The 24,518-nt window shown below is 30.8% G+C and overlaps 1 protein-coding gene across 2 annotated transcripts in view; it reads right to left on the bottom strand.

The window, feature by feature from the left end:
• LOC110995083 overlaps positions 1-24,518 on the bottom strand; it is an 87,664-nt gene that overhangs the window by 39,991 nt on the left and 23,155 nt on the right. For both annotated transcript variants that reach the window (XM_022262057.2, XM_045628786.1), the window contains exons 16-24: positions 23,838-24,012; positions 22,772-22,863; positions 16,480-17,909; positions 11,047-11,176; positions 9,364-9,477; positions 9,061-9,186; positions 8,743-8,844; positions 8,442-8,624; positions 8,261-8,351 (exon numbers count right to left, since the gene is read on the bottom strand). In XM_022262057.2, coding sequence (XP_022117749.2) covers positions 8,261-8,351; positions 8,442-8,624; positions 8,743-8,844; positions 9,061-9,186; positions 9,364-9,477; positions 11,047-11,176; positions 16,480-17,909; positions 22,772-22,863; positions 23,838-24,012 — 2,443 coding nt within the window. The remainder of the gene's footprint in view (positions 1-8,260; positions 8,352-8,441; positions 8,625-8,742; positions 8,845-9,060; positions 9,187-9,363; positions 9,478-11,046; positions 11,177-16,479; positions 17,910-22,771; positions 22,864-23,837; positions 24,013-24,518) is intronic.

Below are 24,518 nucleotides of genomic sequence, written 5' to 3'. Positions count from 1 at the left end.
TATTCTTAATCCATATCAAATTACACATGCTAATTTATATTTAAATATCGAGATATGCCGATTTATAAGAAACATCTCAATGTCATCGAATGACGCACTCTTTTGATTAACTCAAAGAGTCCAATGTATAGTAATTTTATTGGTCAATAAAAATGAAGTTCCTTTTAACTTTGTATTGACTAACGGAGACACAAATAGGCGTATGCTATTCAACTCATATTCATAGTAGGTTGATTTAAAAAAATATTTTTTTGAAACTATAACAATTTTTATATTTATTAAAGGCAAGTTCTTCAAGGAAATATTTTAGGACTAATCATGAATGTATAAAATTGGTGAAATATCATAATATAATAAATATAATTGATTTATTTAAAAATGTTTACTAGGGAAATATCAGATATTCTTTTCATTTAACAATTTTTGGCGTCTTTAAAGCATTTTTTATATAATTATAGCTACCTAAAGAGATTTCTCTAAATGGTTTAATCTATAGAATAGCGGCCAACAGCCAGAAAGCTCTTCTTCCCAACTAATGACCAAATGGCGACACATAGACGCTTGTTTAGCAGAAAAGTTTGTATGCAGATATTCTCTAGTGACAAAAAACAAATGTAGCATATAATCAAAAATTCAACAAAAAAATTTTTCAATGTACTGATACTGAAATGCCTTTTACATGTTACTAGGTAATCAAGATAGCCAACTGGCAAGTTTATTTAAGCCTACAGGAGTATTATAATTATAATAAGACTACTTTTTGAAATTCAAAAATATTACTGCATAGCACAGACACAATCTTACATTACGCACAAAAAATGATTTAACAGTTAATTTTATTTTACATTGTTTGTTCATTTAAAAAGAAAGTTATAAGTGGTAAGAAATCCAGTACGAGGCAAAAAGAAGGAAGAATAAATATTTGAATAAAACCTATTTGTTATTTAATAGATTCACTAAATGTTCCACATAAACACTGGGCATTACAATTCACTGGGCATCACAGAATCATAAAAAAAAACTAATTTAAAATTCAAATTTCGAAAAACTTCCGCGCGCCAATCCCGAAGCGCGGGAACAACCGCGCGGGAGAATTTCCATCAAGGCACTGAAAATCTGAACATGTGCGCCAGAATTATTTTGAAATGTAATAAAAGAGCCTAAGCGACGACGCTAGTTGTTGTTGGAATTAGAATCATAGCCTATGTAAAATAAAGTTTAAAACGTACTGTCCAAGCTGTATGTTAAAATAAATTGATGTTTAAAATTTCATTGCAAGTTGAACCTAAGTGCGATCGAAATTGATTTTAAATTCAATTATAGAAAAATTCAGGAGTTAAGGAATCATTTACTTTTCCTGACTTAGTAGAATTAAAAAAATATATATAGTAGTAGCTAAAAGCCATTATAAAATTAACTATATTCCAAAAATATTAAAAGCTCTCTGGATCTAAGTGTTTTTTGTAAGCATTTTCATAGTTTTACTTTTGTATTAAAGCTATTGAATATAGTATTTATACCTGCTTTGCGTGGATTTTGTAGATTTGAACTTTATAATGGCAACTAAAACCAGACTTTTATGCCAATAACCTGTTAAGTATTTTCGTGCACCACATCTAAACAGACATACATGTTTACATTATAGCTTAATTTTCCAGCGTTTACGACATAATAAAAATATCTTTAGTCTGAGTTTCTGATTTATAGCTAGTTTACAGCAACCAAAATTCCGGGATTCTATGTTTAATTTATTTCTATGATAAATTAGTTATCAAGAGACACATTTTAGAGTACTCAGAGGTCCTTGGCTCGATTCCCGACGGAAAAATAAAGTTAAGTAATATTCTTCAAAATGTAGTAATTCATTTGGTTTTATAGGTACACTGACCACTCTTACAAAATGAAATAAAAGAAATCGTACAAGACATTAAAAAAGGTAAATTATCAAGACAAGTCTGAGCCTCATTTGCTTTTTTGTTTTCTGGACTGGAGTTTCCGATTAATCAAATTTAATGTTAAAAAATGTTCGAATTAATCGATTATAAACTCCATTAAATATTGCGAGAAATCTCCGAATCGATTAAAAGTCCACAAATCGATACACGGGAGTGAGTTCTGTGCTATTTCTACATTTGAAGGTCATTCATAATAAACAATACGAACAGGTGTTTGCCAAAGATTACTAATATAACAGATATGGTAGCCTTCTTAATGGTTAGGTCTATTTATTATTGCTTTGTAGAAAAGAGATTACGTTCCTACAAAAATATCAGTGGAGTAGTATCGGTATAAAATGAAATAATTAATTAAATCAGTTAGTATGATAGAACAAAATACACAAATTGTATGTGTACATTACAGTATTTATGCTTGATAAAACTATAGATAAGTTCTTCGTAGCGGCTTTAACTTAAAAAAAATACAATTAAACCAGTCTGTGATAAAGTATATTTGCATAAAATTATATTATAATTAAGAGTAATGACTTTGTAACAATTATAACAAGAAACGTCAGAGCGATTTACTTCCACGTGTAGTTTCTTCTGCAAGTTTTTAATGTAAAGAAAATTATAAAAAGCATCTTCATGTTCATAATATTATAAAATGTATAAATAATAATTTTAACTATTATTGCGATAAAACACACTAAAAATACACTCTTTCAGCCATTTCTGCCTCCCATGTTAAAGGAAATTCAAAACATTTACTGCTATTAAATTATCTTACATTTTCTGTAAAATATATACTTTTTAATAATGCCACTAGATGATGCTATAATTACCTTGAAACAATATTCATCGTGTGATAACAGTATCCAACAAAACTACAATTAAGAAAGAGTGAAAAGATACATTATTACAAGGAAAATCATTATCAAAACATTTAGAACAATTGTCATTAATTAAATAAATATGATAACTTACAGTTATTTTCATAAATAATTAGCAACAATAGCCTATCTATACTAATGTTATAAAGAGGAAAGATTTATATATTAGTATGTTTGTAACGAATTGGCTCAAAAAGTACTGGACCGATTTTAAAAATTGTTTCACAATTAGAATGTTTCATTATCAGTGAATAATATAAGGCTATTTTAATTGCAAGAAAAAATAAGGATCAATACTAAAACTACAATAGTGTAAAAAATGCCTATAAAATATCTTTAATCGCACATGCGCTGTGAAAACAATTGTTAATAGAACAAAAAGATGTGTAAATGTAAATTGAACCGTACGAAGCCGGGACGGGCCGCTAGTACTTAATATTTTTATAAATTTTTCACACATACAAAATCACGACACACGTATCGTCACTTTCAAAAACAAATACTATGCATAACTCAAATTTGAATAATGCATTATTATGCATTATTCAAATTTACTCGTAAAAAAGTTTTTCAGTGTCGTTTGGTATAATATTACTGAAATTTTAATAGACATCCTTTAGACTTTATTATCCATCATAGTGTAAGCACAGTCTATGCGGAGTCACACTCAACTCGTTAATTAACGAAACGAAAACGAAATGTTTTAATTAGTACCGCTATACTCATTAATAGTCCAAGATCGACCAGACCTCAATGTGTCTGGCAAGATGTAAAAACCATTAGTACTGACCGGCGATTAAGGTAATATTTTTTATGTGTCCCCAAGTAGCCTATTAATAGTAGCCTAATTGAGGTTTTATACTAGAACGAAAGTATAGTTATAATTTGTTACAGTCTGGACGTTAACAACTGTAAGAAGTGTCAAGCAATAGATAACGTGATTTCTAAATCCTCAACAAAATATTTTTTTAATTATACTTTAAGGAATTTAATATTTATTTGTCTGCCTTGCTAACATGTATAAAAAACTTGGGTGGCTACTAATGCGCAGCATACAAAGGTACATGTGTATCAAATATCGATGGAACGATGAAAAAAGAAGAAAAATAGTAGATAAAATCAGTACTCATCATTAAGAAGAACAACAAAAACACAGATGTTACAATAAAAATAAAAAGATTTTAGTGAAATGGCACATGGCAAGATGAACACAAAGCAACAAAAGTGTAGCAAGAAAGTACTAACCTAGAAGGTGGAGTTAAGGTAACTGAGAGGAATAGCAGGATTAAGAGGAGGCTTTTCCAAAAAAAGGCCCTCAGAAACCTGCAAAAACTATTGAACTGGTTTTGTTAGAGACAGTAAAAACACAAGCTACGTATTAACCTAAACACATAGAAAATCGCGGGGATAGCATCCACTCACGAGCAATGCTTTATTTCTCACACATGCAAAAGTTTTCGTTAAAAACATAATAAAAATAATGTTTTAAAGATGTAAATAGTTCTATAAATTAGGGAACATCTTCAAAAGTTTATTTAATATTTTGGCTTCCAGCCGATATGAAAAATGAAAATAATACTTTGCAAAACCTTGTACTGGCTGCAGATTTATAGCTTTTAAGACTGTCGCTTTCCTTGTTTATAAATATCAAAGACACTTATCATGAACAAGTTGTCTTTGAATATATTAAAGAAAGAAAACTATTTTAATATATTTTTATGATTAAATTTTAAGGTTAGTTATTAGGTATATTAGAATTACTTTATTTGTCATTGTCACTCACTTTGCATTATGGCACTCGGAATATTAAGTTATAAATTCTCGTTTATAATTTATAGTTTTTTTTACCTATGTTAGTTTATTTCAATTGTACTTGTATAAATTCCCACTTAATAATTAGAGTACATTTCTCTTATAGACTAAAGCGCTACATATACGTATATTATAGGTTACTTATTTTATACTGACACCATAATATAATAAATCATTAAAAAAGCCATATCATCAACCTAGTGATGGTGTGTTCGAAGTGCCCGGGGAGCAATTTACTTATACATGATTAAATTCGCGACGTATGTCAGGCTTAGAATGCTAGTAACATATTTAAAAATGAATTAAAAACACTGCAGAAATGTGTGTACTGTATTACTTATACCAAACTGCCTGCTTCCTTTCTAGGTAAAAAAGTTTACGGATTATTGCACTGTATCCAATGTGCGTAAACTTTTAATCGACTTTTGTCAGTAGTATGACATGTTTGAGCAATGTTGGCCTAGTGGCTTCAACGGTTCGATCCCCGGCTGTGCACCAATGGACTTTGTTTCTATGTGTGCATTTGCTCGAACGGTGAAGGAAAACATCGTGAAGAAACCGACATGTCAAAAAGTCAACGACGTGTCAGGCACTGGAGGCCGATCACCTACTTGCCTATTAGATTTAAAAATTATCATGAAACGGATTCAGAAATCTGAGGCCAAGACCTAAAGAGGTTGTAGCGCCACTGATTTATTTATTTGTCAGTAGTAATCGTAACATAATTTATTCTTTCTTTCTTTCTACTTTTTCATTTTTATGTTAATTAAATAAAAAAGACTAACCGTTCCAAACTTGAGAAGTCGAAACCATTTTGTAATTTTATCGTAATTTGAATAATTGTATTTAATCTCGTAAAACTGACTCAATAGGAACACGAAGTTCATTTAATATTAAGCATATTATATTTTATAAAACCTGTGTTTATTATGCTTATCATTAGAATTAATATGAAATCGTTTTCATTCAAGCAAAAGCAATCTTTAAAATAACACTGTTGGCGTGAAATTGTGTCACCTTGACTTTGACGTATTTTTGTACGAACATTCTTTTAGAAGTTCCATTTTCAAAAGCGTTTGAAGATGGGTCTTGCGTAGAAAAATGTATGATATTCGTATCGACTATAAAGGATACAGTAATGTTGTATCAATATCAATGTTACGAGCTTTTAAGCGATTTATTTACGCATTGCGGTCATATAAGTACTATTATGAGTTCGACAAAGTCGTCTTAGTGTAAGGTAAAGTCACAAAAGATATGATTTTACATACAAAAATTTTAGTTTACCGTTTATAACTTTATAGCAATTGCGTGAATTTATATACAGTGTTGGGCCCTGTGGTTGCATGAGAATTGGTAGTAGGTTCGATCCCCGCCTGTTTATCAATGGACTTTCTTTCAATGTGTACATTTATTTAACTTTTGTTCAAACGGCAAAGGAAAACATCGTGAGGAAAATGACATGTCTTAGACTAAAAAAGTCATCAGCGTGATCATCACCTATTGCTATTAGATTGCCAAATGATCACGATACAGAACTAAAAGATCGTAACTGACATTGATTTTAATACCTCACTGTACTATTAGAAATTACACTGCTACTTAGAAGCTGATCACATATAGCGTCCTAACGAGACTAGAAAGAATCGAATAATTGTAAAACGCAGATTAAAGACAGTACCTACTTTATTCAAAAGCAGCTGACAAAATGTATTATTTTATTAGATTCACTTAATTCCACTTATGTGAATCGTTATAATAATTCGTTTTTATTTTTAAACGCTTATTCTGATATGAAAAATATTTCATACGTTTTCTTGCTCAAGACTAGTAATCAACTTTGAAACTGTAAATATGATTTTTCCATAAAATTTAACGGTGGACTCACTTTTCTTAATTATTTCTTAAGTAGAATTTTACATTACTTTATACTAACGCGTAAGAGTGTTGAGTACTTAAGCTTTTTAATTAAAGTTGAATAACAATAACTTTACCAGTCGGTTATTCGAACGGAAGCTAAATTCCTTTAAAAAATATATCCGCTTCCAAATTGCAATAAAAAGTATTAAAGAACAATATGTCTTATAAATAAAAAATCTGAAAAGAATTACGCAAATTTATGAATTTGCTGCATATGTATTTGACACTTCGATCATTCAGATACGTTCTTTGACCAGAGAAAAAAAAAACAAACCGCTACAACCTTTTAACACCCGACTTAAAATATCTAGCTTTATGTTTCTATTTTGGAATCTTGTTGTGTCTAATAGGCAAGTAGGTGCCTTCTATGCCTGACATAATATTGATGTGTTTTACAACAGTCTACCAAATTACCATAACTTTGTTTAAACGGGCTCTTAAATCTTAATGTGGTTTAAGTTTTAATTTTGTTATTACTGTTATTTTTATATATATTTATTATTAATATTTTGTTTTGTTTTATTTTATTTTTGTTTATTTTGTGGTCGTTTCGTTTTTTCCTTTAATATATTGCTGAAGTTCTAATGTAATTGATGTGTATGTGTTAGTGTGTTAAATTTGTGTAGTCATATTTGCTTGTATTTTTTAGGCATACACATTGTTTTAGAATGTATATATAAATAAATAAATGTGTCTTTTTGGTTCAAAAGAGTGCTGGTTTACTAACGGTGTTTTCCTTCACCGTACGATTGGAGTGTTTAACGCACTCATAGACAGAGAGTCCATTGGTAGACAGCAAGGGATCGAACCTACGACCTCAGGATTGAGAGAGATTGAGAGAGAGTACCACCAGACCATCACTAATATAATGCACGTCAAACACACGAGTTCGTCTGTCAAAAGGTGTTAAACTGTACCATTGTTTTCTTTCTTACTTTTAATTTACCATTACAGATATATTGATAAATAGCTTAAAACCTTTTTTGGACATACACCATTCAGTCTGATGTTTGACGACGTCATAACATATCCTGACAGTCGTAACTCGGTCATTTCAATTTTATAACGACGCGATAGCGAATACGTAGGTATTACCCATGAAAAGGTCATTAAAATCACTTCAAGGCCGTTAGATACGGATACCGAAAAATTGTAAATAAGCATATGAAATTGTTGTTTATACTAGTAGTTCACATTTATATAACAATCAACTTTAATTCATAAATAATCAATGTCAAGCGAGTGACGAAAGGTGTCACTTTGTTTGTATATGCATACCTATAGTTTGATTTAAAGTTTATTTTATTTTTTACTTCGAAACCAAACCACTTCGAAATTTTAGTTTTTTAGCACATCAGCCGGTGAGTTTTAAAGACTTCCGAAAATAAGTTAAAATAAGTAGAAAGCGTTTAATATACATTTAATACAAAATACAATACAATGACGATATTACAACTTTTAAAATTAACAAATTTACAGGAATGTATTCACGAAGTAAATTTAATTTCCAGCAGAAACACTTCTACATTATTGTAAAATTTTTCTAATTCGATTAATGTTTTATTTATTGTTTATGGTGAGTTTATACATTATGCTTTTTCTCGAGATCGTTATGTTCCACAACACATGCGTATATGTATACGTGTAGTATATAAAAGGAAAAGTTAAAAAGAGTGAATAACGTATCTTTCCACTTACTTGACGTATAACCGAAGTCGTCTTCTTCTTCTTTATCTGCTTCTCTTTCATCTTTGCTACGTTTTATGGCACCGGCTGACGCACGATCAATCTACGAAGGTTAATTTCAGTCACTTTCTGTGATTTTATTTTCATCTCAAATTGTTAAAAAAAAGGTTTGATTAAATTTTACAAGTCCTACCTCAACTCCTTTATCAGAGTATGTTCGTCCTTGCAGTTCTCTCGCGTCTTCTTCATCACTACTCTCTTCTGAGTCCGAATAAACGGTCTTCGGTTTATCCTCTGTTTCTTTCTCGTTTTCCTCATATTCTTTTGTCACTTCTCCATTCTGTTTTGGCGTATCCGAATCCGATGTTACTGTTATCTAGGTAAATTAATAAATATTTATTATCATTGAATTTATAATGTGTTTTTTAGTTTCTAGGTGAAAATTATGAGGCTAGCATGTAACAGTACGTAGCTAAAATATACATATAATATACCTTGATATCGTGATGTTGCTGCGGTGCAGGTGGCGCTGGCCGTTTTTTCATCGACGGCCTGGGTGCCACTGCTGGCGGAGAAGTGTCCGAGGAAGACGTATTCTAAAAATAAAAGAACGTAGTGATTTACATTTTCCAAACAAGGCAACAAACAAAAATGTTATATGTAAAGCTGTTATATTTCAAGAACAATCCAAAATGCATATCCATTAGGACATGCATTTATAGTTAATAATACTTCTATGTTATACCTGGTTATACTAATCATAGGATATTCAACAAATTATCATAAGGGCTGTTTCCATATGTCATACTTACCCATGTCATCAAACTCTGGACAGTCAGGATGACGGTGGAGCCAGCTGCCTTTATCAGTTGCACGGCTCGCTCATGCTGTGCTGTCCTAACACAGACTCCATCCACTTCTAAAATTCTATCACCAGCCTACGTGAAAGATACATAATTTACTACCTTTGAGTTTTATTTATTTACATCTTTATTACTTTGAAATACGAGTTAAGTTGAAGATCTAAATTTAGAAACAGTAATTGAAATATAATAACAGTAAACCAAGCCAATTTAACAAACAATTTAAAAAAATAATAAAGAGATATAACGTACTTTTAATTCACCACATTTTCCAGCTGGGCTTCCTGGGACTACATTTTTGATGAAGATGCCGAATATGCCCTTATCATTTCCATTTGCATCATCACGCCCCGATATTATGTCAACCTGGGGCATGTTAATATTTTGTTATTAATCATTAAAGCACATTTAAAAAACATAATTAGGCACCCATCGGAAAGATATATTATGCTGAAATAAAATATATTTTAAATCTGACACTTTAAAAGGAATCTCGGGGAACCCCACAACTCATATTCTTCGAATATCATCAATCTTCTTGTATAATACATTAAATTTTATTCAACACAATGTTATAGATATGATGCAGCTCTAAGCACTTAGATATGTCACGAACATTTTAAAAGGTCTTTATACTTTCGTTTCTAAACTTGTGTTCGAAATTTAAATACCATTCTGTCTCAATGGCCATACGATATTCAATTTAAAAAAAATTATGGTATCGCAGACTGCTTACAATAGATAGTGATGTCTTCTATAAAACTGTTGTACATCACTTTGCAAAATTATCAATAGTTCCAACAGCATAGGACATTTTTCACTTTTTTATGCAACCCATAATACATTATCAATGTTTTTCCAAACCCTAACTTTTTTTAAATATTCTATGCCAATGTTCAACAATGAAAATGTTGGATTCTGTTCAAAATAGTTCAGTTGCTTCGTTGCCCATGCAAATACAAATCCTCGTTATAATATAATAATGTATAAAATAATAATACTTGATTAATTAAGAAAAATAATTGTCTAGTTTTAAAAAAAATCTCATGTTCATTGCAAGTTCATATAACGACGTTTGACTCTGCTAACCTCATTTTATTAACATCGTAACGATTAGTTAAATTCAAAAATTGATACAATATGATAAAACAATCAAAGTACTCGTACCATATTAAACCGCGGTAATAAATAGTTTACCCAATCACATAACAGATAGTCTAACACTAACCAACATAAATTCAAAATTAAAAAACTTCTTTAACATACATTTGTCGCGCTCCTAAACAAGACTGCTATAGTTACATTAATACACACCACAGCGGTTTTCTGATGCAGCATATTGTAATAAACTATATTATTTTGTAAAATAAAGAGAAAAATATATATATATAAATATAGTAAACTATAAATAATCAAATCATAACGTGACCTAATTTCCTTAAAATTGCGAATAGAGATGGCCTTATATCGAAAATGATTTCGCCATCGTTATCCGAGATTATTTACGACGTCTTTACGTTCAGAAAAACAAACGCAGGAATATGGGCAGATTTATTACGGTGACATAAACTCTGGTTAATCGTGGATTTAGGCAATGGTTCACGCAATGTTGAGAGATATATGTGTAACGAACCTGTGATTTTTTTTTAAATGCCTCGGTTAAGAAATAGGACATACAATATGAAAATTCGTCAATTTACATTGAAATGCTCTATCGCCCATATATATGCGCGAAGTGAATTTACATATAAGAATTACACTCCAAAGCCTGGGTTTAAGATAGGTAGTTTTCGAACGCACACCCATTTAGTTAAAAGTTGTAAGCTTAGCCACTACGCCAAAGGTAGACGCCCTATATCTTGTTAGATCCTCAAATACAAATAAAAGTTGAAATAAAATATATAATAAAAATAAATATTGAAAAGTTTAGTTTACCTTTCCTCCAACAATGCTGACCCCAAGTGGGGCCCCAGGACCCCTCTTCAACGTTACCCGTCGCGGTGGGCCCCAACGTTGGCCGTCACGACGCTCTGGTGACACTGTCACCGTCATATTTGGTACAAAGCTATAATAAAAGTTATTGGTTTGGTGTTAACTATCACAGAAATCTTCAATAATATGTTTGGTTAAGTGCTTTACTACCGGCAAAGCTACATACTAACATAATTGGTTTTATTTGAAAGAAATATATATTGTCTTATAATAGTACCAATAGTTCGGAGTTAAAACACAAAAGACAATTGAAAGAATGATTGAATTAATTGTCGAAAAACATATTATATAGACAAAAATGAGAATCGTTTCCTATTGTTAGGTACAGAATGAAGCGATTTAAATTGAAAACGTAAAACTTATTCAGAGGATTCAGCCAACCTTCCCGTAGAAACACAATGATGTACAGTCACGAACATAATTAAATAATTTAGATTATTACAGGAAAATCACATGCAAACTATTTTATTATATTATCTGTCCTATCAAACCATGCCACGCGTATAAATGAAAATTAGAATATCTTTTACATGTGTTTTCTAATCTTTAATTGCAATAGTAGTAATGGAATAAATAGTAAGTTATTGGTGTTTATTTTTTAGTCTTTGTGCAATTGTGTGAGCGCATGTGTATTCTTGACACATTAAGTGCTCTTTTCTCGGATCCGAGTGAAGCGGAGTCATAGAAGCGGTCCCGCCCACTCGGATCCATGCAAGCGTTCCATTCATTTTTTTTTAATCATTGCCACGCCTTGCTCACGAATCCGAGTATTCGGCACCCAATGTGCTCTATGCCAACCGAAAAAGTTTTTTTTTTAAGAAATATTATAATATACATTAATATCGCATATTGCTATAAAAAGTTTTAGTTTCCGATTATTACTTTGAATTAACAATGGATACATTGTTTAAATTTTCAATGTGTTAGTTAAATAAAGATTGAGATAGGAATACGAAATTGTGTTCTTCAGTCATCTCAACAAAAACTCGCCAACGAAACCTTTCGCAGGTACTAGAACATTAATGTGTTTACTAAAAGGATATCTATTATAAAATAGTGCAGCTCAGTGTACAGGACGCGACAGTTCAATCACTTAACGCGACACAACTGAGTGAACACACCCACAATGCATGTTTTCAACTACTGTCAATCTACGAAACATTTGAATTTTGGTCTTATCTTTATCTAGAAACACGAGGTTGAATGTACATGTCTGGGCCAAACCCAGTTCAGTTGTGATGTCAATGCTCTGTCTGGTGGTTTAATAATTTTTTTTGAAGCGAATAACCACACGACTTTGAATTTAATTCGAAAAAAGTGTAATTTTTACATCAAAATTAGTATTGATGAGTTGAAGTTACCCAGTGTCTATATATTTTAAATTACTAGCATTTTCTTCACAGGTATAGTCCAAGCAAATAGAGCTCTTTTACTCCTACACATATATTTCTAATTTCAGTCGAAGGCGCACCTCAAGATTTTTAATATTAGTTTGCAGAATACGAAGACATAATTTTCAGAATTGTCTATGCATTTATATGCCTGGAGCTATGTAGTAAATATATAATAGAATAGAAAGCGATGAAGTTACCCATTCCCTACCAAATTTTTAAAGTCATCTTATTAAGTTAAATATTAATGCGTTATTTATAATGAAGATTATAGAACTATGTCAATTGATCGTAAAAACAATGAAAACATAGGAAAATTCCTAATTACAATCAATATAATGGGCGTGTAATTCTATTGTACTAACAAGATAATCGTTTTACGAGAATGAGAAGAATGTGATTGAAATCCAGAGAAATCCGGGTCACATTTACTAGGTCATAGTAAACATGTATAGAAAATAAAATCGAAATAATAGAAACTGTGCTACACAGTCCTTCATCCTGTGGTGTTACAACGAATTGTGGATCGTGACACTTCCTGCTGATGTTAATCTGTCTTATTTGAATCACACACGTCATGGACTTTTGGATCTTAGATATACCGATTTACTCCCAATGACATACACTTAAGTCAAATTGCACAAAAAAATCCACTGGTTTTCAGCCAGCGATCGAGCGGCGTTGAGGAGCAGTTGCAGATAACCAGTTGACACAATAAAATTTTAAATGAGCAAAGTGTGAAAACATTTTAAGTTTCATTGTGATTTTTTTTTAACCAAATTCATAATTCCCGTTTAATTAACAATACTAAACAGAGACGTCTAATATAATTTTAGGTCGCTTCAAAATGACACAAGTTTTATATGTTTGTCTTAAACATAAAAAAAAACTAAATAATCATCTAAATACGTTGGACACTAATGTTCTATTCAAAATATAATAAATCTTCTCAAAGTATCAATGCACAAATTAACAATTCCTATGAAACGAGCAGGTATTAACGCGCTCCGCTAAGCGGATAATTTTAACAGCTGGCTGCTTCTATGAGTTTGATCTTACATTTCTATCTGTCTACTGCTCTTTAATTTGTTTACTGAAAGTATATGAGAATTTAAAGAACGATGTACAGACAAGAAAACGCGTAAATTCAGTCGATTCACTACGAATGTAGAATGTTTAGGGCCACCAATAGAACAGGTCTATCAGATAAGTTGGAACGGGGATATTTATTTAAACTCTGAAATGGTAAACATTTTTTATGTGCTACAACCTTATTGGACTAGACCTCAGATTTCTGTATATGTTTTATCAGCAGTTGTAAATCTAATAGGCAAGTAAATTTAAGTCCATTGAGTTCATTGCTTCGCTGTAGCTACTAGACATTTCCCAATTTAAAAAAAAACAAAATAGATAACAAAATATATTTTATGGTTTGTTACTATTATGATCACGTTTACTTTGTAAAGGATGGGCCTTTCTATTTCTCAAATTAAGCTCGGAGAATTATCCTGGTCTGCTCAAAAATATAACAACGAAAATTGCTTTCATATAATCGGACGTTATGTATGGAAACTTATTTCACCGTACTACTATAAAATAGAGCCCAGACAGTGAAAATGGCGCGAAAATGCTAATCTTAAAATGGAAAAGTGTGAATTGAAACTTTCAGGAAACCAGGTCAGAATGTAAATTCAAGATGCCAGGTGCCTCTTAAGGCTTATTTACTTCAAAGTATATGTATAAAATAGAAGGCCTACCTAAATTATTGTGAATTTCAGAGCCATATTTCATTTTAAATGAATATTCATACATATTTATAAATTGCTTTTTTGTCGGGATGTAATATCGAGAAAAAGGCTTCGTGGAAAAGGTTCTATTAACCACAATTTATGCATGAAAATGTAAAATTGTTTGCTAGTGATAATAGCTTACATTTATAAAAGCTGGGAATCTTATTTTTTTAACGTTTCTAAATTTGAATCGAAAATATATGGCGCTCAGTATATTTACTGGGTTGGAATAGTTCTATAAAAATAAACGTAAGTAAAAATCAATGAGTAAGCTTGTTAGTAAGGTTTCAACGTAATGCGATCATTGTATTTGTGTACAAGATGTAATAGCTCAAGATATACTGGCTAAATATCTTAAGTATTGTGATTATAGAATGAAAATCTACGTGATTGTATTCGATGATATATGGAAAGGTAGACTATTTAGTGTGCGGTATTATATATAAATTTGGAATGTTTTTCCCGAAGATACTATTAAGGGTGTAATTTAGTTATGCCAGCCGTCCACTGCGAGCGGAACGGAGCCATTACGGACTCCGCTATACTCGTAACGATAATTTTCATATATGTGCTTCCACCAAAGTGGAGGCAAAAACTATGATCATTTCAAACTCCGTTCCACCGGTCAACTATTTCTCGCTCAACACTGACGCTGTGGAAGACACGCATTACTGTACACATTTCAGTTTAAAGGGTATTTAATATAATAACCGATCCAGTGCTTCTAATCTAAGGAAACTATATATTTGATTGAAGTTCAAAATCCACTTCGAAGACACTTATTCGAAAATATTTTACTCTATAATGTAGGTCACATTACTAAAATAAAGTTAAAATTTCACGCACAATTTAAATTTTGAATATAATTAAAATAAAACATAATCTATGGGATTCCTGTTTCTAAAATGACTTACCTTTTTCCTTTAACGAATTAAAACAACACTACATGTCTTTGCAAGAGATTGTAAAAATCAAGAATTCTTGTCAAAAAATAAGACGTGAAAAGTGCACGAGTTGACAATTCATAATGGGGCAAAGAGGTCGGCTAACCATAATTCAATTATGGGCATTAACAATTTTCCTTAGTGATGTTTATTATCTCTGTCGATAAATTAATAAAATTAAGAATTATATCGAAAAATATGATTCTTGTAAATTGGATATATTTATTCATATTAATAGAGTTACTACAAGTTAATCGTTTGAAATGAGAGACTTTTCTTCTTGCATATTTAAGTACAAAGATCATTTAAAATTTTTGTTTAAAAACTAATAACTCTGTAACTTCAACTTTGTTATAATTTGCATTATATAATTATTCAGTCAAGAAAACATACATTTACTTTATGGACATCACTAGAAACGTCTCGCAGTATGGATTGTAATATTAAATAATCTTAAAAAAAATACAGACATAAGTTCGTTCACTCTTAATATAACTAAAATCACAATTAAAATGCGGGTGACATTAAAATTAAGTAATTATTACCGGCACTAAATTACTCGTAAAAAACAAAACTATTATAATATTATGTTTTAAATTTCGAACTATTAATATATAACATATAGAATGGATTATGACTGAATATTAATAATAAGGCTCATTAATATTGCGATGTCTTAATATATTGTCTTAAGTGATTTCGTTGGCACGTCTTGTGTTTCATACAAAATTTCCTCAATTCTAGTACCATTCCTAAGAAAATTAGTTTAAAAATCAGTTTACCAGTTTAATATAGGTTTTTGGTTTAAGCGAAGTTTTTGCTTTTCTAGCTAGGTGGCTGATTTAGAAATGAAAAGAAGAAAATGGGGTAGAGTAACTTAATTTTGGATTTAAAAATATTTTTAATTACATATTTAGTTTACACAGTCGCGTGCTTTCACGGATCATGCAGATAAGTTAACGTTAATTTTAGTAAGTGGATGGGTCTCCAGAGCTTGGTTGAATGACATTTAATTTAGTCGAAGTGACTTTGGTCACATGGGAAAAATATTTCGTTATTGCCAACCCTGAACTGATATGACTAAAAAAATTGTTATAAAGAAAAAACGAAATACGAAACATAATAACATAATATGAACATTTTGTAAAACTACATCTAGATAGAAGGCTTTTTATCTCTATATCAAAATCAGTTCGGGATCTTATAACTAGTTTAAAATAATAGTTAATCTTATGTTCCAAATAAACTTACCTAGGTCTTCGAGAAGGCACTAGAAATTTAAAAGGCCCAGCTGACTTCCGCCTTCCTCGTTCACCAGATACCGTCAACAGTCCATTATCATCTATATCAGATCCTGGACTATCTATGTTTAGCAAACCCGGAGCAGACTTCCGTCTATACATTACTTTAGGAGATTCTCCCATATCTCTAATAACCTCACAATATTTACAAGCACTTGCCTCTTCAATATACGCCTTTGTAATAGCATACGCATAACTTTCCAAGAAGCACTTATGACATCCAGGCACATACGTTTCTGCATCAGTCGATTCCTCGCTTGGTTCTTGTTTCTTTAATTGAAGCTTTTTTTCCAAAATCCCTTTATTCTTCTCCAATAAAGACGTTTGCTTTTCCTGAGTTTTTCTGTCTTCTTCTTCCCGCTTCTTCCTCTTTATTTCTTTCAAACATTCATCCTGATCGTTGTAATACTCAATACAGCGACGCTCGTTCTTGGACGGCTTTGTAGGGCTCTTCTTTTTTTTTCTCTGGCATATATTAACGTTAAGAGGCTCTATTCGTAGTGATTGCATTTGTTTTATGATATGTTCTTCCACGTATGGAAAAGACGACGCATCCTCTTTGCTGTTTGTGTCGAAATGATCGTCTTTTCTCATAATACAGGTATCGTTGTCTTTGCTAATAGCTGTTTGAATTTGTTTATCATACTCTTTGATCTCGCAATCTCCGTTTAATTTATGACCGTTTTTTGTAGAACATTTTATGGATGTTGAATCATCGTCAAGACATGTCTCATAGCCTTCGATTTCATGATCTATGTATAGCAATGAATTACGATCTTCCTGGATGGAGATTTTAGTATCGTTAAAACTCAAGGTATCATCGTTAGGGGAATTAAGGCATTCTTTCCAGCTTTCGTCGTTATTTTTTTCTTTATCACACTCACTCCAATATTTTTCGTAGCTTATTCTTTCCAAGCCCGTTGGTGTAACAGCAAAAACCATTTCATCAGATGTTGATATATCTTTACTTTGCTGTTTAAGTAGCATTTTCTCCCCATTGACTTCGTTTCTATCAGCGGATTTACTACGGATATTAAGCTCTCTAGGGGCAGTAACTACTTCTTCTTCAATAATAGTCATATCATCAGGATCATCTAAAGATTCATCTGATTTGGATGTTGTAAACTCAACAATCCCATTGACTATTTCTGTGTTTTCCTTATTTTCAACAGAAATGATAAGTTTATCATTTATGATTTCTTTAAAATTAGAATCTGTACTTAAATCAACTAAGGCAGACAATTCTTCATCTTTGATGGAAGTTTCTTCTGGTTCTAAACATATTTGTACTACTTCTAGGCCTTCGCCATATTCCTGCAAGCATTCGTGGAAGGAATCCATTCCAGTATGGTCATCGGATGCTAAAGAATTGATGCACTCCTGCCAGAATAAATAAAATACATATCAAGATTATGTTTCATGAAATATTAGGTATTAAGCGAAAATTTATAAAAAAGCCATAGAACGGAACCATACTATTAAGATTGAATAAAACAAATATCGTATAAATAAGATTTTCTACTTATGCAACCTGCAAAGATCTTTTGTATACGTCATAAAATATTATGCCCTCCACGGCGTATAGAGAAAAAAGGGGTCTTTAAAATAACGGTACAATGACAGCTTAATGTTTTATTTATTATTCGATTAAGGGTTGCCTGGAAGAAATCGCTTGTTTGCGATAAGGCCGCCTGTTGCCAAAATACTTATGTAACCTGCTTATAATGTATTTTTTCTTAAGTTAACAAAGTGTTAATAAATAAATACAATAAAATATGTTAAAACATTTATTTTACCATCCAACTATATAACATTAACATTAAAAGCATTGCTCTTTTTACAACATTGAGATTTTTTCGATAAGTTTGAATTTTAATAACTACATTTAAAATATATGAGCTGTTTCAACAGTATCCTCCTTAGCTTATCATAAATATAAAAACGCTTAGAAAAACATATTTAAAATATCACACTTTTACCTAAGCGTTTTAATTCCATTGTAAACTTCGAACATCGCCTTGAAAAAAATATGCTTAAAAATATGTGCACTACAGTCTACACATATAACTTTTCCATTTAGATAATCTACTACTAAAAATATCATTATAATATAATACTTAAATTATTCATGTTTATTTCATGACGAACTATGATATGTTTTGTAAGCTTCCCAGCGTTTATTTTAATAATTCAATACTAACATTTTTACGAATGTGTAAGAATAAAAATTAGATACATATTTTGAAATTTTAGTATCAAAATACGTTAATTGCTTGTGTTAAAGACATTAAACAAAAAATAACAAAGGTATACCTACGTAGCGTCCAACGGGAAAATAGATCCAATTTTTGGCAGAAAGCAAAAGGACCGCGATTGCATTGCTCATAACATGGTTTTGTATAGAAGTTTTAATACGATTTATATGTTTAAAAATAGAAGAAAATATGACGTTAAAAATTTTACACAAAAACACATAAATTACATTAAACATAGCATTTTTTTTCGATAGATAAAGCAAGCACGGAATAGCAAAGTTTCTGACGTATGTCGAGGATCTTATCTTATCATTACAGGGTGCGTAAACCCAAAAGTACCCAATCTACAATAATGAAAGTATAATAATATTTAATATCACACATTTTGCGTAGTTGGATATCTACAATTTGTAGCTATATTTTTATTCTTACAACATACAGTACAACAATAAATTTATTAATTTACCTCTAGATAAATTGACATTTAATATAAGTGTTATTGTTAACATTAAATATAGTAAATTATATATTATAAATTCCTTATCAAACTCCTTTCTCATCACTTGTCCATACACTCAATTGACAAACATCACAATTATTATTTCAGATAGGCCTTTTTTGGACAGAAATATTCTTTTGGCATATCACACCCAGAAAATCATTTTTAAAAATATGATGTTTTTTTTGTTTAATAACCTTTATTAAACCTTGTTTTGTACTTTATATACTGTTTCCTAATACTTTATATACACAAGATACGATTCTTTGGCCAAGGGTGTAAATCCTGCTTTCTCAGGCTTTCATACTAGTAAATCGTAGCGCATTAAGTATCGTAGTAAGTAAGTAGTTAAGTAAGTAGCGTAGTTAAGGGTACAGTTAGAAGCAGGAAGAGATTCTGCAGCATTTTCTAAGCTCAGAGTAGTATTTATTACTTTGTTGTAGGTGAGTGGTTAATAGAAAGCCAAAGACCAAACCTAAAAAACGCCAAATCCAAAGACAAAGAAGAAAATCGTACATTTTGGTAACACATTTTTTTTTTCAGAAAAATCTAATGCTTAACACTTGAATAGTTCATATCGACAAAACTTTGCTCATTGATATGACAAAAGTTTTACTAATCTATAATTCCTTAAATTAAACTCTTTATTATATTATATAACACAAAACTAGATTGCTACACAACTATCACGAAGAATATACATAAAGAATTAAGGTACTTATAAATTGTCATAAATGTTTATATATTATATTAAGTTAAAACGCTTGTGTGTCTTAGATGTAACGGATCAAGCATCTAGTACTACGACAAGAGATTCAATAGCTAGGAATGTTTTCATTCTACCACAGATAAAAAATAATTATATATAGGTAATCTAATATTCTTCGCATATTCTGCCAGAATGGCATGCACCGTTACCATTTATTTATGTATTACATTACATGCATAAAAATTTTGATACAGTTTTGAATTACGTATGACATTATCACATAATGATTGTAGTTTTTTACAAATTGTCGTTATTATTCAACTCATTATTATTATTACGTGTTCTTTCTAATTATTATAATTATCTTGGCGTGCAGACAATCACCTCATGTGATTTTGACGAGGTTAGAAATTGCGTGCTGACTACCTAAACTTTTTAAATCTAAATATTACAAGTTGTATTTGACAAAGGCGTGTAGAAGCAATGTCTCGCTATGATACAAGAGTGAGAAGGACAAAACATTGAATTTTAGAGATTAGTAGTAATATACTTGAGATAGATATTGCGCATTGAGGCGCCTAGAATCGTTCTAAGTATAAAGTCACGTAACAGACTACGCACAGACTTTATTACATTATTTACTTTATTTTATTACTTTATTATATTAAGATTTATTACATGTCCACGGTTTTACCCACTCTACTCCTCCTATCTACAGATTTTGAAGCTATATTGTTTCATTAAACTGTGTTTTTAACTCTTTGAACCTTCGATACGGTATCTTGCCTGAGTAGGCCATTTCACTGAGTTGTATAGAAAGATATATTTAAAAAAGAAAATTTAGCGTATATCACTATTTGAACAAAATATAAGAATAATTTCAATTATTTTCATTAATCTCTACCGGTTTTTTGCCTAAAGAGTTGAAATCAAGAAGAATCAAAAAACTAACAAAATGAACTCAAATAAATATTATCTATTAAAAATTTTAAAACCTGTTCTAAATTTAAATTTTCATAATCTAGACTGTGTAGTCTTGCTCTTCGAAATCTACTTTCTTACTTCTTCTTCCCTATATTATTAAAAGTTAGGACAATTTAGTTCTTAGAAAGTTTAAAATCTTTAAACACTAAAAGAACCATGTCGAAATGGGGCTTTGTCGTTAGATTAGATTAACGCGTTTTCCAGTGAAGCACGCCGTTTTTTTCCATTAAGATTGCAGTTTCCGCATATAGTGGTTGGGTTCAATGGCCTTTTGACAGTGCAGTTGCAGCTCCATTATGTCTTGATGTAGTGACATTATTAGGCGAAAGACTTTCGTCAAGTACTCCAAACGCTGAAAATAAAAACATTATATTATTTTAAATGTACCACGTAATATTTAAAGATATAGCAATCAAGCGGAGAAACGTAAACTTTGTAATATTATTATTAGTTGCCAGTTGCCCTACGCCTATACCGTGCCTCTTGGTTTATATATAAAGAAGATACTTCTACAAACCACAATGTCACTATCGTGAATGGTAATCAGGTTTAAACCCTATATGTTGCTTTTGTCGTAAGTTGTAAATGCTGTTTTAAATTTTGATATACCAATTTGTTTTAAAGATTCAGTATTATTAATATAATCTTTAATTATGAATGACTAATTCATTTTCTGAGAAAAAACATTAAATTATATATTATTTATATAATTTACTTGTTGCGTATTATAATACGTATATTTTATTTGAACGATACATTTTGCTGCTTCTGTTTAATATCAAATCCTCCCAACGAGCGAGTCTTATATACAAAATACTATTCTACTGTGTTAGCAATTCGACTACGTATTGTTCATTCTACGGATACTGGCCTTAATCTAGGTCATGCATTTGTACACTAAAGGGAAACACAAAAAATTCAAGTAAACCATCTTAGAGCGGTAATTTTGTCCCTTTATTGTACAATTAGTTTTATTTATGAAAATGCATGCAAATTGAGAAATACTGCTCTAAGCGTTAGTAAGCTTAAATATAATGTAACTTACGTTTCCCTTGAGTGTACAAATTAACACTTATCACTTAAATTAACACACTCCTTTTGTTTTACCGACCTCAAACAATCATTATTTCGATCAGCCGTACTCGGCGTCATTTCGATAATCAACACATGCCAAAAGTAAATTCAAAAACATTCAAGTAAATTTATGTTACACCGGTCCAAAACAATGATTTAAATTTTTAATAATCGTTCCGTTCGTTTAATAATTTAGATATTTATAATAAATCTGTAAAATTTTCTTTAAGTCCCGTTGTTATCCAATAGGGCCTGGTTCAGGTGTATTTCTTCGTTTATTTTATCAATTATTTCTATATTTCTGTTTATCCGATACTGTAACTCTTTATTTATCAATTAGATTGAGAATTTAAGTATTTCTCTATAAGACAAGTGATTAGCTACTGACAAGTGTCTATGTAATTGTAAACGTAATTTCTTGACGCTTGCGTTTTCCACTCTATGGCTCGGCTGAGTCTTGCAAAATTATGTAATAAACTTTAAATTTTATAATTACATTTAAGAAGCGATAGTATAAGACACGCGTTATCAGAGATACTCTGTATGAATAGTGAAACAGGTGATAATTTACCTTTATTAAAAAATTAAAGTTCTAACAATCAACTTCATAGTAACTTTTCAATTACTTTTAATTTATTTTTTTTTACTTTTCAGTTACTATTTATATATAGGTAATTCCATTATAGAAGAGATTAATATGTATTTAAAAAAGCGTAATTACCTGGCTATTTTGAAAGCTAGACCCATTCGCTTTGTCGCCACCAACTACTGTGCTACAGGGTAGAGGCTTCGATACGCCTATTGTTACGAGTCCTGTAAATAAATTTATTATTTAATTAAAAGTCTATTCGCTACCACAATCCTTCTTTTAGTGTGAAATCTATGGAGCATGCACTGAAAATATTTTATAGACTAGATTAAATTAAGAAATTTAGAAAGTTCTTTTGGCGCGTTACGGAATTATGAGAGTAATTTTTTACGATACACATGCATACCATCACAAAACACCGACACCCAGAAGCTAGCTACAGTCAAAATTTTAGTTTTTTCTATGGTTAGTGTCGTTTTTTCTACCAACGTAGTAAGGCGAAAAATAAAAATGTTGAATATTTTTTTATCTTTTTACGCTAAAGAAGTATAACTTTTAACGCGAGCCTTTAATTTCTTCTACCTGTTCGATTTTGGTTCACTAATCGTTAAGCGATACGTGCAACTTCTTCTAAGCTTGATCTTCTTTTAATATGAGTACAACAATAAAAATTGATAAAATATAATTAATTTAAAGTAACATTGCTTTTTTAAGAAATACTTACTGTTATACATTTGTTTTTATTGGAACAACTTTATTCACTATTACTATGTTACAATCTTTTAATGTCTATACACAGACTGCAAATGTGTTGATACTAAAATTATTTTTCTTATCAAATAACAATTATAAACATCTGTATAACTGAGAATCTTTGTCATAAAATTAAAGATAAGATAGCTAGAATATGATTTTATTTTCCTACAGTTCTTTACTTTATAAAATATATATATTAAAATTAAACAATTTTATGTAAATTTATTGTTATAGTCACACACACAAAAAACTTCCCTCAATCAATCGTTGAAAATCAATAGTTGTCACTTGCGTTTGTGAATTTTATAAAATTATCCATCAAAAATAATATAATTTAGACATCACACAGAAACCTTGGAAACCCCGCTAAGAGTAATTTGTAAGAGTAGCTCTATTCTAGGTTCTAACTATAAGCTGGAAATTAAAAAAAACGTTCTATTACCTTTAGGTGCACTTTTAATGGCTGCCACAGCAACAGCCAATGGCGCCCGGGATATATCCTGGCCATTGACAGAGATCAGCCTGTCTCCGGGTGAGAGTCTGCCGTCCAACGCAGCTGCCCCACCACTCACAACAGACCGGACCACTATAACCGAACTGCTAGGTTCTGAAGGATCCTGAAAGTAATTAAAAATAATAGTATTAAAAAAAAATCAATACTACTCGCTTAATGTATGTTTTCAAAGAGAAATATTATATTAATCAAATCTAGCATCTCTATAAGTTAGCAAAAATAAAAAAATCTAATATATAAAATTCTCCGAAACGGGTTGACCGATTCTCATGAAATTTTGTGTGCATATTGGGTATGTCTGAGAATTGGACAACATCTATTTTTCATCCCCCTAAATGTTAAGGGTAGTCCACCCCTTTTTTTTAATTTTTTGATTTTTTTTATTATACAGCATTAAAAAAGACATACACCCCCTTTTTTGTTATAAATGAGTTACATGGTAAAACGACGTTTGCCAGGTCAGCTAGTATACGTATATATTGCTTTTACTTTATTCGTTTCACAGATCAAAGCATTTTACTCTGTAACTTCCAATAATCCCGATGTTTATGTATCGCCTAATACCGTGAGTATGCACGGAACAAAAAATTACACAGTAAAGGCACAGAT

The sequence above is a fragment of the Pieris rapae genome, chromosome 7 (genome assembly GCF_905147795.1).
Source record: "Pieris rapae chromosome 7, ilPieRapa1.1, whole genome shotgun sequence".
NCBI lineage: Eukaryota > Metazoa > Arthropoda > Insecta > Lepidoptera > Pieridae > Pieris > Pieris rapae.
Note: the sequence above shows the minus strand (reverse complement) of the source record. Positions and strands in the feature narration are given on the sequence as shown.